This window comes from Mycteria americana, chromosome 15 (assembly GCF_035582795.1).
Source record: "Mycteria americana isolate JAX WOST 10 ecotype Jacksonville Zoo and Gardens chromosome 15, USCA_MyAme_1.0, whole genome shotgun sequence".
Classification (NCBI taxonomy): Eukaryota; Metazoa; Chordata; class Aves; order Ciconiiformes; family Ciconiidae; genus Mycteria; species Mycteria americana.
In genome coordinates, this window is record NC_134379.1 from 2,025,714 (window position 1) to 2,037,845 (window position 12,132).

A 12,132-nucleotide genomic window follows, 5' to 3' on the forward strand; every position below is an offset into this window, starting at 1 on the left:
GGAAGAGATTAGTCTCCTTAAAGCACAGAAACATTCAAATGTGAACGTTTTTCAGTCATTTAGTAGCAGGATTTCAAGCTGATAATTAAGTAGCTTCCAAGTCCTCCTTTGCCCAGAAGCGGTAATATGTAGTCGCTGCAGTGACACCCTAAAGGTTTCTGGGCTCAGCATCACAGTCCTCTTCGCTGACCTTTTTCATAACACGGATTATGAAATACCCCGCGGCAGTTCCGCCAGCAAGGCGGTGGGAAGTTCCCCGGCTCTGCCAGCGACGGCTGTGGTGCTCGGTGAGCTGCGGAGTCTCTCTGAGAGGGCCATCGCTCGCGACTTCAAAACACGTAGGTTGCGGAGAATTTCCTACCCTCTGATAACCTTGTCCTCTGATTAATTATCTTCTCTTTTACATAGTTGCCTCTTTGCGTTGAATTTTTCCAGCTTCAGCCTCCAGACATGAGTTCTTTTTATGCCTTTGTTCATTGTCAAGGATCTGTCTTTTAATAATACTTACCCAGGTAGTTTAGATCATTCATAAAAATTTAAGCAAGCGGTTTAACCAAATAGCTCATTTTCTATACCATCGACGCAACTGAAATGAGGCTTGAAGCAAATCAGTGCCACTTTGCTGAACTTTAAATGCATGCCTTAATGCGGTTCCCTCTAACCTGCCCTTGTTCATTCAGCAGCAGGTGACTGAAATTCAGAGCTTCTGCGCTGCGCGACAGCTTGGGTGCAGTGAATTCACAGGTATTCCTCCCGCTGCAGTCATCGTTTCATTTGTACTTACCTTGTTTATTAAAAATCGATAGTAAATGTTTGGCTTTGGGCTTTAAAATGAGAAATGCTTTCATCGGAGCGGTCGACTTGGTACTAAACAGAATTACTTGCTTTTAGGAAGCGATTTGGTTGAGCTTCTCTTTCATCCACATCAGCTGCATTCACTTGAAGCTCATAATTCTCTGTGTTTCACCAGTTACTAAATGAGGGAGAATCCAAATTACATACTGAGTTCGAGTGTTGGGTGGTGGGAGGTACAGTTTTCATAGGACACATTTGAGAAGTATAGCGGATGCCTTGAAGCTGCAGGATAGGAACAGTTTTTAAGTGGAGTAAATAAACTAAATCAGCTTCCAGCTTTTGCTTTTTGGTTTGCGTTTCTTTTGAATAAATAGTTTTCTTAGAATAAACTATTTGCCTTTGAGAAGTTTCCCAGTTTTCTGCACGGTGCAATAACTGCAAAAGGGTTATTACACTTGAAACGACGCAGAATGATAATTTGGAGACAAACAAGGCTTTGTCTCACTGATGCATAAAGTAATTACTGGGCAAAAGTGCATCATTCTCATTTTAAAAACCGTGGCCTGAGAGTGGTAAACAGCTGAAAAATGGGTCGTTTACTGTACATAAAGTGGAAGTGCCAAATTTTAAATTAACTATATTTGGGTTTTATTGTTCTGTTGAAATTCCAAAGCAGAAATATTTGTTCATAATAACATCCATCTGCAAACACGCATCCGGTGCGAAGCGCGTTACGGGCGTCTGACGTTGAGAATTCTACAAAATCTTGCCACGCACCATACATTTTAAGCAGCAGATGACTCTGCCTTGAATAACGCAGTGGGCTGCTTAATGAGGTTTCCATTATGCGTGATGGGCTCTATCTGAAGTGCGCTAATTTTCTGACCTGGTGAAATAGATTTTAATAAGCTTGATGTAACACAGCGTATAGAGACAAAGGGAAACACTTAATGGGGCTGTCACAAGAAAGGACTCTGAGCGGGCTTGGAGATGCCGAAGGTGTTAATAGAATTGATCAAAAGCTTAGGAGGGAAATTCTCCGTTGCCACGGGGCTCTGCCCTGCACCTTGCTGCCTCCCGTTTGCTGTTGCATGGACGGCGCCATCCCGCTTCCTCAAAGGCAAACCAGGGCCACTGGTGGGAAACTCGAGACGTTTCAAGCAGGGCTCGTACCTGCCTCCGCGTTCGCCTCCTATGGACTTTGGGAGAGCTTGGGTAGAGTCTTCAATCAAATCCCAAAGAGTTAATTGCTACTAAACCGTGATAACGAGTTGTGAGTGATTTGGTAGAATCCCAATCCTTCATCAATGCGAGGTAAAATTTGATTTCTCTGGGTATATAGTCTTCTCTAAATACCGAGCATTTAGTTGTTAATCTAAAGCTTGAAATGGTAGCAGGTTTTTTTTCTTTCTCATTCTTTTTTCCTTATAAAAAGGGAGGGGGAGTCTGAGACAGAGAGGCCTGAAGGATGAAGGTTTTCAACATAAAGGGATTGTTTTGGGATGGAGCTTTCCCTTGTGCGTGCTCACCATTAAAGACTACATTTTTGTCCAGTAAATTGGACCCACGCCTGCCTGCCTCCAAAAAAAAAAAACCAGCTACCAGGCTCTTCTGCTTCATGGTTTTGAGTCTCTGATACTTTTGAAATGAAGCCTAAAGATCCTACAAAGAGGATAACACTGCCTAATGGAAAGAATAATGCAAGCGAGAACCCATTTGAAATGACAGCTGCGAGCCTCGCGAAGCTTTTCTGTGCTGATCAAAGCTGCTGGTAACGTTGTTTGAAAAGAGGATATCAGTTTCCCCCTCTCCTTTTCCCACTCAACCTGCAGATGATTTTATATTCCAGACTTTGCGCTTTTTTCCTGGGAGATCAAGTGAACCTCCTAAATGACCGGCGTTCAGCTCGGCGCCCTGGGGAGCACCGTCGGCGTCGGAGGCAGAGCGTTGGGGGGTATAGCCGCAGAGCTCGATCCCCCTTGTGCGTAGGGCCCTCCGAAACGCCCCGCACAGAGACGCGGTGACTTTGCGAGACTGAGCCGCAGCGTTCAGCTCTTCTGCCAATGCGTGCAAATACTGCAAACAATCCGTAAATGGAGAGGAAGGATTTTGCTTGCTAGGTGCGCTCTTATGGTGGCTTTTATTTTATTCTCCATGCATGTCCCATAATTTTGGTTCTTTTCTGAAGTCTGGTGCTGGAGTCAGGTGATGATTTGAGCATCTCAGCTTCTGTTTTTGTTCTTGTTTTAAATCCCTGTGCTTATTGATAAAGTCTAAGCATACGACCTCGTGTGCCCCAAGTGCTTTAGCCCTTAGAAGCAGAGAAAAGTCTTTGCAAGGTATTTCTTGATGTAAGGACTAATCTCATTATCTTCATGACTTCTTTTTGATTTGATTCCTATTGTCTGGCTGTTTGTAGAGGACAACGTCTTGGGTCCTTTGGGGATGCAAGATATTTGGGGTCTTCAGGGGCTGAACAGGGCAGAGCAGGTCTGAAGGAGTCAATGATTTCTCATAGGGAAAGCTGGGGCTGCACGCGTGGAGGAAGGGGGTGTAAAATGGTTCTTGTGTTTTTCACTCGCTCCTGGTTGCCTTGTAGCCAGCTTCAGGCTGGGGTAAAGGAGAAATCGGTGGTTTGAGAAGGGAACGAGCCCACCGGAGCGGGAGGTGGAGCAGGGCAGAGACCTGTGGAGGGAGCGTGCCCTTCGCCGGCGCCCTTGAGCCCCTCGAGTCCCCCTGCTCAGGCAGCGTCGCTCTCGGCGTTCTCTGCTCGGTAACGCCGAGCGCGAGACGGCGGGGCTGGGCGCTGCCTGCCCAAATCCAGCCCTGCTGCTCCCGGGCGAGCGCCAGCCCTTGACCCCCCTTCTCCCAAACTTATTTGTGCCTTGGAGAAGGCAGTTGCTTGCAGGCAGCCGCTGGCTAAATCTGTGACCTTAGGGCAAGGCGTTTAAAAACAGATGTGGCCATCTTCCTGCCTACGAGGCTGTTTCAGTATTTAAAGTGAACCTATTGATGCAGGAGGCAGAGAAATTTATCTGTGAAAAATTGAACTCCAAATACTGGCTTTAGCTCCTTCAGAGCCATAAGAGAGCGTGAAATTGATGTGAATCCTCGGGGCTTTCCTGGACAGTGTGCGAGCCCATTGCAAAACATTTATTGTAAAATATCTTCTAATTGCAATGCCTAAAGTGGGCACTTTTGTCCTTTTGAACAGCTTTGGTATCTTGTTTTCTCTAGGCAATTATAAGCAGCGGATACACAAAGAAGGACAGGGATCGTTTCGGCAGGAATTGGAGCGCCTTAAACAAACACGATGAACGAATTGACCTCTCCCTCCACCCCTTTTGATTTTCCAGTTGACTTCAGAGGGCAGAGGGCTCGCAGGGAGCCGGGCTGGCGCCGGCTGCGCTCCCTGCCTGGCCGGCGCTGGGACCGGCGCTGGGGCTGGGATCCAGAGCACGCCGCGATAGATGTTCCCATTGGCTTCAAGGTGCTCTGGTCCGGGTGCCCGTTCCTGGCACCCAGTTACCTCCAAGCCGCCTGTTAAAAATGAACCGGGAGCATGCAAGCCCCTTGGCAGCTGGCTGCGGGGTGCAAAGAGCCTGCTGATAGCCCACAGCCCTCCGTGGCCCCTGGGGTCCCCCCACGTCCAGCAGTCCTGCATCCCCAAAGCCACTGCTCTGTCTCCCGGAGAAGCCTGCGCTTCCCAGGCATTGCTAAGGGAAGCCAGTGGCTCTGGCACCTCACGCGCTGGGCTCTGCCGGCTAACGCCTCTCCTTGGAGGGGTCCCCGTCAGTCAGAGCGGGCTGGATCGCATCCACCTCTGCCGCTGCCTGGGGAACAGCTCCTGGGAAGGTGCCCCTGGGGCTCAGCGGCTGCGTTTCGCCCCGTTTTAAACGCTGATGCCAGGGGAGGGAACGTGTGCAGGCACGCAGCCTCGCCCAAGCGTCAGCGCGGTCTGGGGGACCAGCGAGAGGCTCCATGGACGAGCAGGTTCCTTCCAGGGGGCCTGGAAACCAGCAGGAGCGCCTGCTAATGCTTTCCTCTTCACTAAAGAGCTGCAGATACCTCAGCTGTCAAATTTTAATAAAATGGTGTGACAACACAGGCAGAAGGGTGATAGAGGCAGAAGTTTCTTGCACTACACAAAGTGGGTTCAGTGTTAATTGCCCTGTCGCTGTAGTCCTGCTCTTTGAAGTCTTCACTGGTGTAGAAGTTTATAAACAATGGGAGGCGATAATACAGTGTGACCAAAGCGCTTAAATAATGCTATAGGGTTGGTACAAGGGGAATTACAGAGATTAGTGGTGGAGCTTGAGACCAGAACCTGCGAGAGCTCGGCTGCACCCTTGGCTGTCTGCAGATGTCTTTCTCAAGTCATTTTGCTTCTTTGTGCCTCGTTTTATCCCATCTGTGACACGGGGACAGCGTCAGCTGCCGATCGCTGCTGAGAGGTTCGGGAGCAAACAACCACATAAGTACAAAAGTAAGTTAGCACGGTTGTGAGACGCCGCACAGCATTAATGCGCTCAGCAGCGTGATGACGGGGAAATTTGTTTTCAGCTGAACGAGCTGATTAATGCAGTGCCTGGCAAATGTCATTTCAGTGGGGGGGATTGATTACTTTCAGTACGTTGGATTGATTTAGGGATCCTCCAGTGATGGAGCCAGCCTGTGAGTCTGTATCGGTAAGCAGGTTTTTGCCAATCTTGATAATCAATCCCTGTTTCCGTCTCCCGCTTCTGCAGCCGTAAGGGCCGCGCAGCCGTGCCGCTGCCGCTCTGCCTCCGCCCGGCCGGCCGCAGCGTTCCCGGGCAGAGCGCGAGCAGCCGATCACACTTGAGTTGTTTGGAGTGCCATGTCGCGCGGATGCTTTTATCTCGGAATTGGGATAATAGCTTTCTTTGGGGGTGGAGGGATTAATTTTTCACACATCTGTCCACTGGAATGCAATAACAGATCCTTTGTTCAGGCTCTTTCTGTGGAGCGCTTTCTCCACCCTTGTTATTTCAGTCTTCTTTTGCATGGTGAAACTTTTTGTCCTGCATTTCAAATAGATACTGAGCGTCCCTGGCAGTTGAACAAGAGAAATAAACTTTCCAGCCCCGTTTTTTATGCTGTTTTCAGGGGATGCTTGGTGATTTGAAGGGTATTTGATTGGTTTTGGCAGAGGCATTTTATTCCGTGGAAAATCCACAGCTCCTCTGATCCCTTATGGATGGTTTAGGGAGCCCCTGGAGCCTCCAAATGAGAGATTTGCTGGCGGCCAGCTGGTCCTGGACATGCCACGGGAACGCCGAGGACTCTGCTCTTGGAATGTGCGCCGTGGTGGGCAGGGAGCGGAGGAGGAGAGGCTGTAGGGACGGTGCCAGCTCCGCTGCTGCCTAACCCACAGCGGGAGGGCTCGGGGCTTGGCCTAGGCATGGCTCTGCATGAAAACGAAGCCTCAGAGCCTCAGCCTTTGTCCTGCAGATGCTTTCCCTGCTGCGTGGAGGTTGGTTTGACTCTAACACCAAGGTCTTCTCGCTCCAGCATATCACAGCTCCAGCCCTAAATGTATGTCGGGGGACCCGACCAGGGTCAATGGCTCCATCACCAGGAAGAGAGAATTTAGCGCTTGGGTGTGTGGTTATAATATCCCCCAGTCTGGATGTGCTTCCTCCTGCATCCCGCTCCACAGAGATAGTAGCAGTTCTTCAACGTAATAAAACCAAACAGATTCACGTGGGCATTAAGGAGCAGGATGCCGTGCGCTGCGTGGGCTCTGCGCATGGGGAGCAGCAGCAGACAGCAGCCTGGGGTAGCTGTGCATACATTTACCTATACTATTTTTTTTTCCCCCAACAGCCCTATTACCATATTTAAATGCAAGTATGTCTTTTTTTAATTGATGTTTTCAGTAGCTTCAAGTCACTCTAGCCTAGTTGTTCTCTGCTCCTTTCCCCCTGGTAGATTACCTGTAGCTGAGACGATAGTGCTAGAGGTAGCGGGCTTGTAGTCTGCCGGTTTCTCTGGGTCTCGCTCTCTCCGTCCCTCTAGCTCGCTGTTCTCTTTTTCTGTTGCCTCAGTTGTTTTCCTGTGGTTCTTCAGCTTTGCAAAGCAGCTGTGATCAAAGTCCTGGAGCCCGCTCAAGGGCAGGTCCCGTGGTGGTGACTACCCCTGGGGTTGTCCTGTCGGGCGCCAGGAGCGGTCGGAGCTCCCCGGAGACCAGGAACCTCCGAGGGTTTTGTTGACTTTGCAGCAAGGGGGTTTGGGGTTCTTGCTGATCACCTGGACCTTTACCCTCTTAAAATACATGTATTTAAAGTCAGAGCCTCTGGCACATCTTTGGAATATTATTTAAGTAAAGAAACTAAATCTGCAACCTTGCTAGCAGCATTTCATTCATCTGTAAGGGCTCGGTCCCCCTGTAGCAGGGTGTATGTCTTAGAGCTCCTTGATCTGCGGCTGTTTTGCTTTCAAGAGCTTTTTTTCTTTCTTTCTTTCTTTTTTAAATTACATTCCAGTGATTTTTTTCTGCTTGATCCCAGCAAATCTGTGATCTTGACATGAGGACCTCCTCATATTTTCCATTACTGCTATGTCTGTAGATCAGCACGTTATTATCACTTGCAAATAAGCAAAGAAGAGAATTCCCTCGTTGTTTTGCGAAGCGGTCTGACCCTAGCCGTTTGAGAGTACGGAGACGTAAGCTGAGCGCCGCAGGCTCTGCCGCCACTCTATCCGCCCCGGCACCTCGGCTGTCGCGGCGTGCCGTGGCCAGGCGCGCCGTCAGCGGCACGCGCTGCCACGTTCCTCTTCTGCCAAGGGGATTTGGGCCACCTTTGGGCCGGCAGAGACCACCGGCGGTGGGCACCTGGCGAGGGCTCGGCTCTTTCTAAAAACGGTGCCGGTTGATGGCACGGAGAGCCGGGACGGCAACCTCTGGAAACGCCGTGCCCTCGGCGGCCGCCCCGCGCCCCGCAGAGACTCGCGGTACCCGCTGGCTTCTTTCTTTACCCTTCTCCTTTTCTCCACGGCCAGGTTTTCCGGCAGCGGCTTATGGACCAGTAGCAGCGGCAGCCGTGGCAGCAGCAAGAGGATCAGGTAGGGGGGCCCGTGGAAGAGCAAACCCTCAGAGTGCAGGGTCAGGTAAAAGCTCTGTCGGTATTCTGTGTGGCTGCAGCTCTCCATCATTTCTCTGATTTTCCTCACACTTATCCTGGGGACCTGAAAACAAACGAGCAAAAAAAAAATATATAAAAAATAAATAATCAATCCCAAACCAAACCCAAACTACAAGCAGAGGCCACGGGGCCTGGAGCACCTTGCAGGAGATTGGCGTAAGAACTGCCAAAACCGGGGTAGATATTCTGATTTGTTTCTTTCTTTATTCCTTTATTATGTTGGTTTCTTTGTTTCTTTGCTTTAAATTCGAGGTTATAAAGGACACCCCAAAAAAATTAATTTGCGTTTTTGAAAAAAAGTTTTCGTTTCTCATGGAAAGCTGGCACCGGGGTGAGGCGGCGGCGGCCCCGGGCGCTCCCACCGCGCCCGCAGCCGCTCTCACCTCCTCCGCCGCAGCCCGCGGCGAGGGGCGGCCTTCGCAGGGCAACCCCGCGGCGAGGGGCCGCGTCCCCTTGGGGACGGCGTCTTCCGCCCGCGCGGGGCGAACGCCGACGCTCGCGCTGTCGGCACCGAAGCGCCGCTGGCGGTTCGCCAGCCCTGCCCGCTTCGAGCCCCGGCCTGCTTTCATGAGGAACGTCAAAGCTTTTCTTCCTGTCCTTCTGAAAACTTTTATTTTTTTCCCCTTAAGGGAAATAAATAAACCGTTGCCAATTACCGTTATTACCTTTAGGTTTTAAATTTAGCTAAACACGTGAATTAGCGCTTCGCTCAGGTAATTAAGCGTTCAGTACAGCCATCGGTGAGCTGTTGGCTTGGCAGCGCCCGCCTCCTGCGCGGCCCCCGGCTGCCAGCCCCTCGCCGGGCCCGGCTTGCCGCGGAGCATGGCGGAGGCGGAGGCCGCGGCGGCGGCAACGGCTTTCCAGCTCACTCATGGCGCAGTCCTGAAGTGGGGGTTTCTCGGTGGCTTTTCTGGCAGTCCCGGGGGTTAACCGGGCTCTTCCCGAAAAGCCCCGACTAAGCCGCTGCGCGAGGGGTTACGAGGAGGGCGCAGGCCCAGGTGTGTCTCGAGTGCGAGCCTGATGCCATGGAGGCCAAAGAAAGACACCAGGAGAACTCCGTTCCATGCAAACTGGCACTGCTTGCAGGCTACAAAGGATTATCTGTACCAGTTTCATCTTGTGGCATGTAGAGAGCGCCTAAGGGGTGACTTGCCAGACTGGTTGTGGGAATTCCCGATCTCCCGGCTTTTCCTGCTGCCCCTTCACGGAGGGGGAAAGCCAAACCCAAAGAGAAAAAAGAAAAAGAAAAGAAAAAAAAAAACCCAAGAGATTGATTTTGCATATGATTTCAGGAAAACAGACTTCATTGTTTCTGCCTCTTCCTCATGTTTTGCCCTTCAGGTTTTGTTTTACGTGCAAACAGACCTGGTGAGTTGCCCCTTAGCAAGGCACAGAGGGTTTGGCTGGATTAACGTTGCTTCCCTGATTATTATTATTTTTTTTAATCGGAGTGCTTTTGGTGCCCATTACAACTGACCTGAGCATTGATCAATTCTGTGCCTGAAAATCATTTGTCTTTAATTTGAGTGTTTTTTGGTTTTTCTTTCGTTGGGTTTTCTGTTTTGTTTTGTTTTTTCGTTTTTGTTTTTTATTTGAACTTGCAATACGAAACTAAATCTAACCCTAAATTAACAACACCCTTTCTGGCAAGTTTAAAGAGCAGTATGGTGTTTGGAAATGTCTTTCAAGCCTCAAAATTGCCTGTGTGCACAAAACTGGCAAAACCCCAAAACTGAATCAAAAGAGCCCCCCCGCCCCCCAGCCCCGAGATCTCAAGGAGGACGATGGGTTTGTCACCGGCCCGGCCCGGCGGCTGCTCACATTTGCAGCAAAACGTGCTCTGGGAACAGTGGTGTTTTACGTAGAGTCATTTCCATCCAAAGACGGTTTTCGGAAGGGACATCCTGGGTTCGCCACTTCCATCCAGCAATGGTAGTGAATTGTATTCAGGAGCAGTAGAGTACGATCGATCTTGTGCTACAGCGTACGGGCCCGATTCATTACAAGAAAAATGGCTGGGGTTTTTTTTTTTTTCCTTCTTTTCGGTTGGGTTTTTCTTTTTCCTTTGCAAATTTGCACAGCCCTCCTTCACGCGTGCCTAATCCAAAAGCACAGAGCGCAGCACAGCTGGCCCTTACTGGCCCCTTTCTGCCAGTCAACGCAGAAGAGCTGGAAAACGCCCGGGCAGGCGCGTCCCACCACCCCTCCGCTCGCCGGGGAGGGCTTTGCCCAGAGGCTGCCGGAGACGTCCCCATCGCTGCTGCCCTTTCCGCACCGCTCCGGCCCCGGCAGCTCACTCCACGCTGACCTCCTCTGCTCCCCGGCCCCGTCCTGCCGCCTCTTCCCCGCCTTCCTGGCGCGGCTGCCGGCGCGCTGGCTCTGCAGCACCGGAGCTCGGCCGGGCGCTGGCGCCCGCCGGTGGGGCCGAGCACCCGCGGAGAGCGTCCGCCTCCGGGCGTGCATCTTGGTCTTCCAAGGGAGCTGCAGCCCTTTCGCTCCAGCCCCCTGGGCAGCGGCGCGTGGGCACCGACCACCTCGGTTGCTCCCCGGGGTGACGTTCCTCCTCTTAGGAAGCCGGCACGTTTGCTTCACGGCGCCAGGAGCCCGCCCGGGGGCAGTTACCTGCACGGGGGCAGCGCCCGGCCCCGGTTCTGCTCTGCCCGCTCTTCCCTGCCCTCGCCCCTTCTTTTTCTATCGCGGCGTGTGAGGACGCAGTCACCAGTCTGCCTTGCTGGATAAACGAGTTCTTTCATCTGTCACAGCGGCTCTCTCCTACACCCAGCAGAAAGGGACGTTTCCCCCTACTCGTGCTCAGTGCCACTCATAAATTCACACCTAGCTTCGCCGGTCACGTGCCAGCAGGGTGAACGCAGCGATGCTTCTCTGTATAAATTACGTGCCCCATCGACATCCCAGTGATGAGGCGATAGCTGACGTCCCTTCAGCAGACGGGGGGGTTTGGCCGCCTCTGTTCGTGCCGGGTGGGACTGTGCTGCCGAATCCCTCCGCTGGTTTTGACAACCTCATCCATTCTTTTTTTTTTTTTTTTTTAATGAATTGGGACCTGAGCCGCGGAAAACAAGCAAACTTAAAAGTCTGAATGCTGCAAACTCCTCCTAGACAACTTCACTATCAATGTCACGTTTCTTTTGAATTCACCTGACATATTTTACGTGTAAAACATTTTTGTCGTGTAAATGCTTTTTTTAAAATACAATCATGGGGGGAGGCATTTTTATCTTGCATTTGACATGGGCGGGATTCATTTGGCAGGAGAGCGAGACAAGGAAAATTTGGCAGGAGAGGGGTTTCGTTCCTTCCTCTTTGGTTCATTGACAAGTCTGAGATTTTCCCAGTTCCCAACCTGTTGCCACCAACCGTTCCTCCCTGAGGACTGGAGACAAAACCGATAAGGCCGTCCGTAACCCAGCCCGACCCCGCCGCTCGGCACCGGGAGGAGCGGCGCGCGCCTGCCCCAGGTGAGCGGCGCAGGCTCCCACGGGCACGCTTTGCCCGCCGAGACGGCCGGCGGCACGCAGCGCGGTGGGACAGCACGGTGCCGCGGCGCCAGGAGCTGCTCCCCCCGCCCCGCCCCCCGGCACATCTGGATTTTGGGTGCCAGTCCCGGCTTGCCAGTGCTGCCTTTGAGCCCTGCGCCCCGACAACCCCTTACTGTACTTTATACTTGCCAGCTATAACAAATCTCGTAACGTGAGCTACTGACCTTGATGGTGAGTGTGAGCAGTTATGTTTTGTTGTTTTCTCTCTTGCTTGGTTGGGGCTGCTGTGAGAGAGGGTGTCTCTGAGGCATACTTTCCGGCCTCTCTTACACTCGGACGTGCACACCTCCTCTCAAACACTCTTCTGAGCGCTCTCAGCGGGAAGGTTTGTCCACACCTATTAATCCTCTCTCAGTGTCCAGCTTCTTGTTAGTAGCAGCTGGTTGCATGTTTTTTGCTTGTTCGGACGAAACGGTTCAAGAAACGACTCATATCAACTCTTGAGAAATGTCTCTATTTTTTTGTACACTTTCTTTCTTTTGATGTTTTTATTAATTTCCCTTACTTAAAAAACAAAACACCTGTCGTCCCGTAAAACATTTCACATCTCCCCTTGCCTGTTCTTAGAGTGTATGTATCTGTGGGACTGAACTAAATGCATGCACTGTAGT

The 12,132-nt window shown here is 51.4% G+C and overlaps 1 protein-coding gene across 12 annotated transcripts in view; it reads left to right on the forward strand.

Annotated features, from left to right (window-relative positions):
- Positions 1-12,132, forward strand: part of MSI2 (musashi RNA binding protein 2) — a 264,564-nt gene that overhangs the window by 228,316 nt on the left and 24,116 nt on the right. For 7 of the 12 annotated variants that reach the window (XM_075518401.1, XM_075518402.1, XM_075518397.1 and 4 more), the window contains one exon: positions 7,819-7,926. The exons of 2 other annotated variants lie outside the window; for them this stretch is intronic. In XM_075518401.1, coding sequence (XP_075374516.1) covers positions 7,819-7,926 — 108 coding nt within the window. The remainder of the gene's footprint in view (positions 1-7,818; positions 7,927-12,132) is intronic. 3 more of the 12 variants (XM_075518399.1, XM_075518404.1, XM_075518407.1) reach the window with 1 other exon arrangement.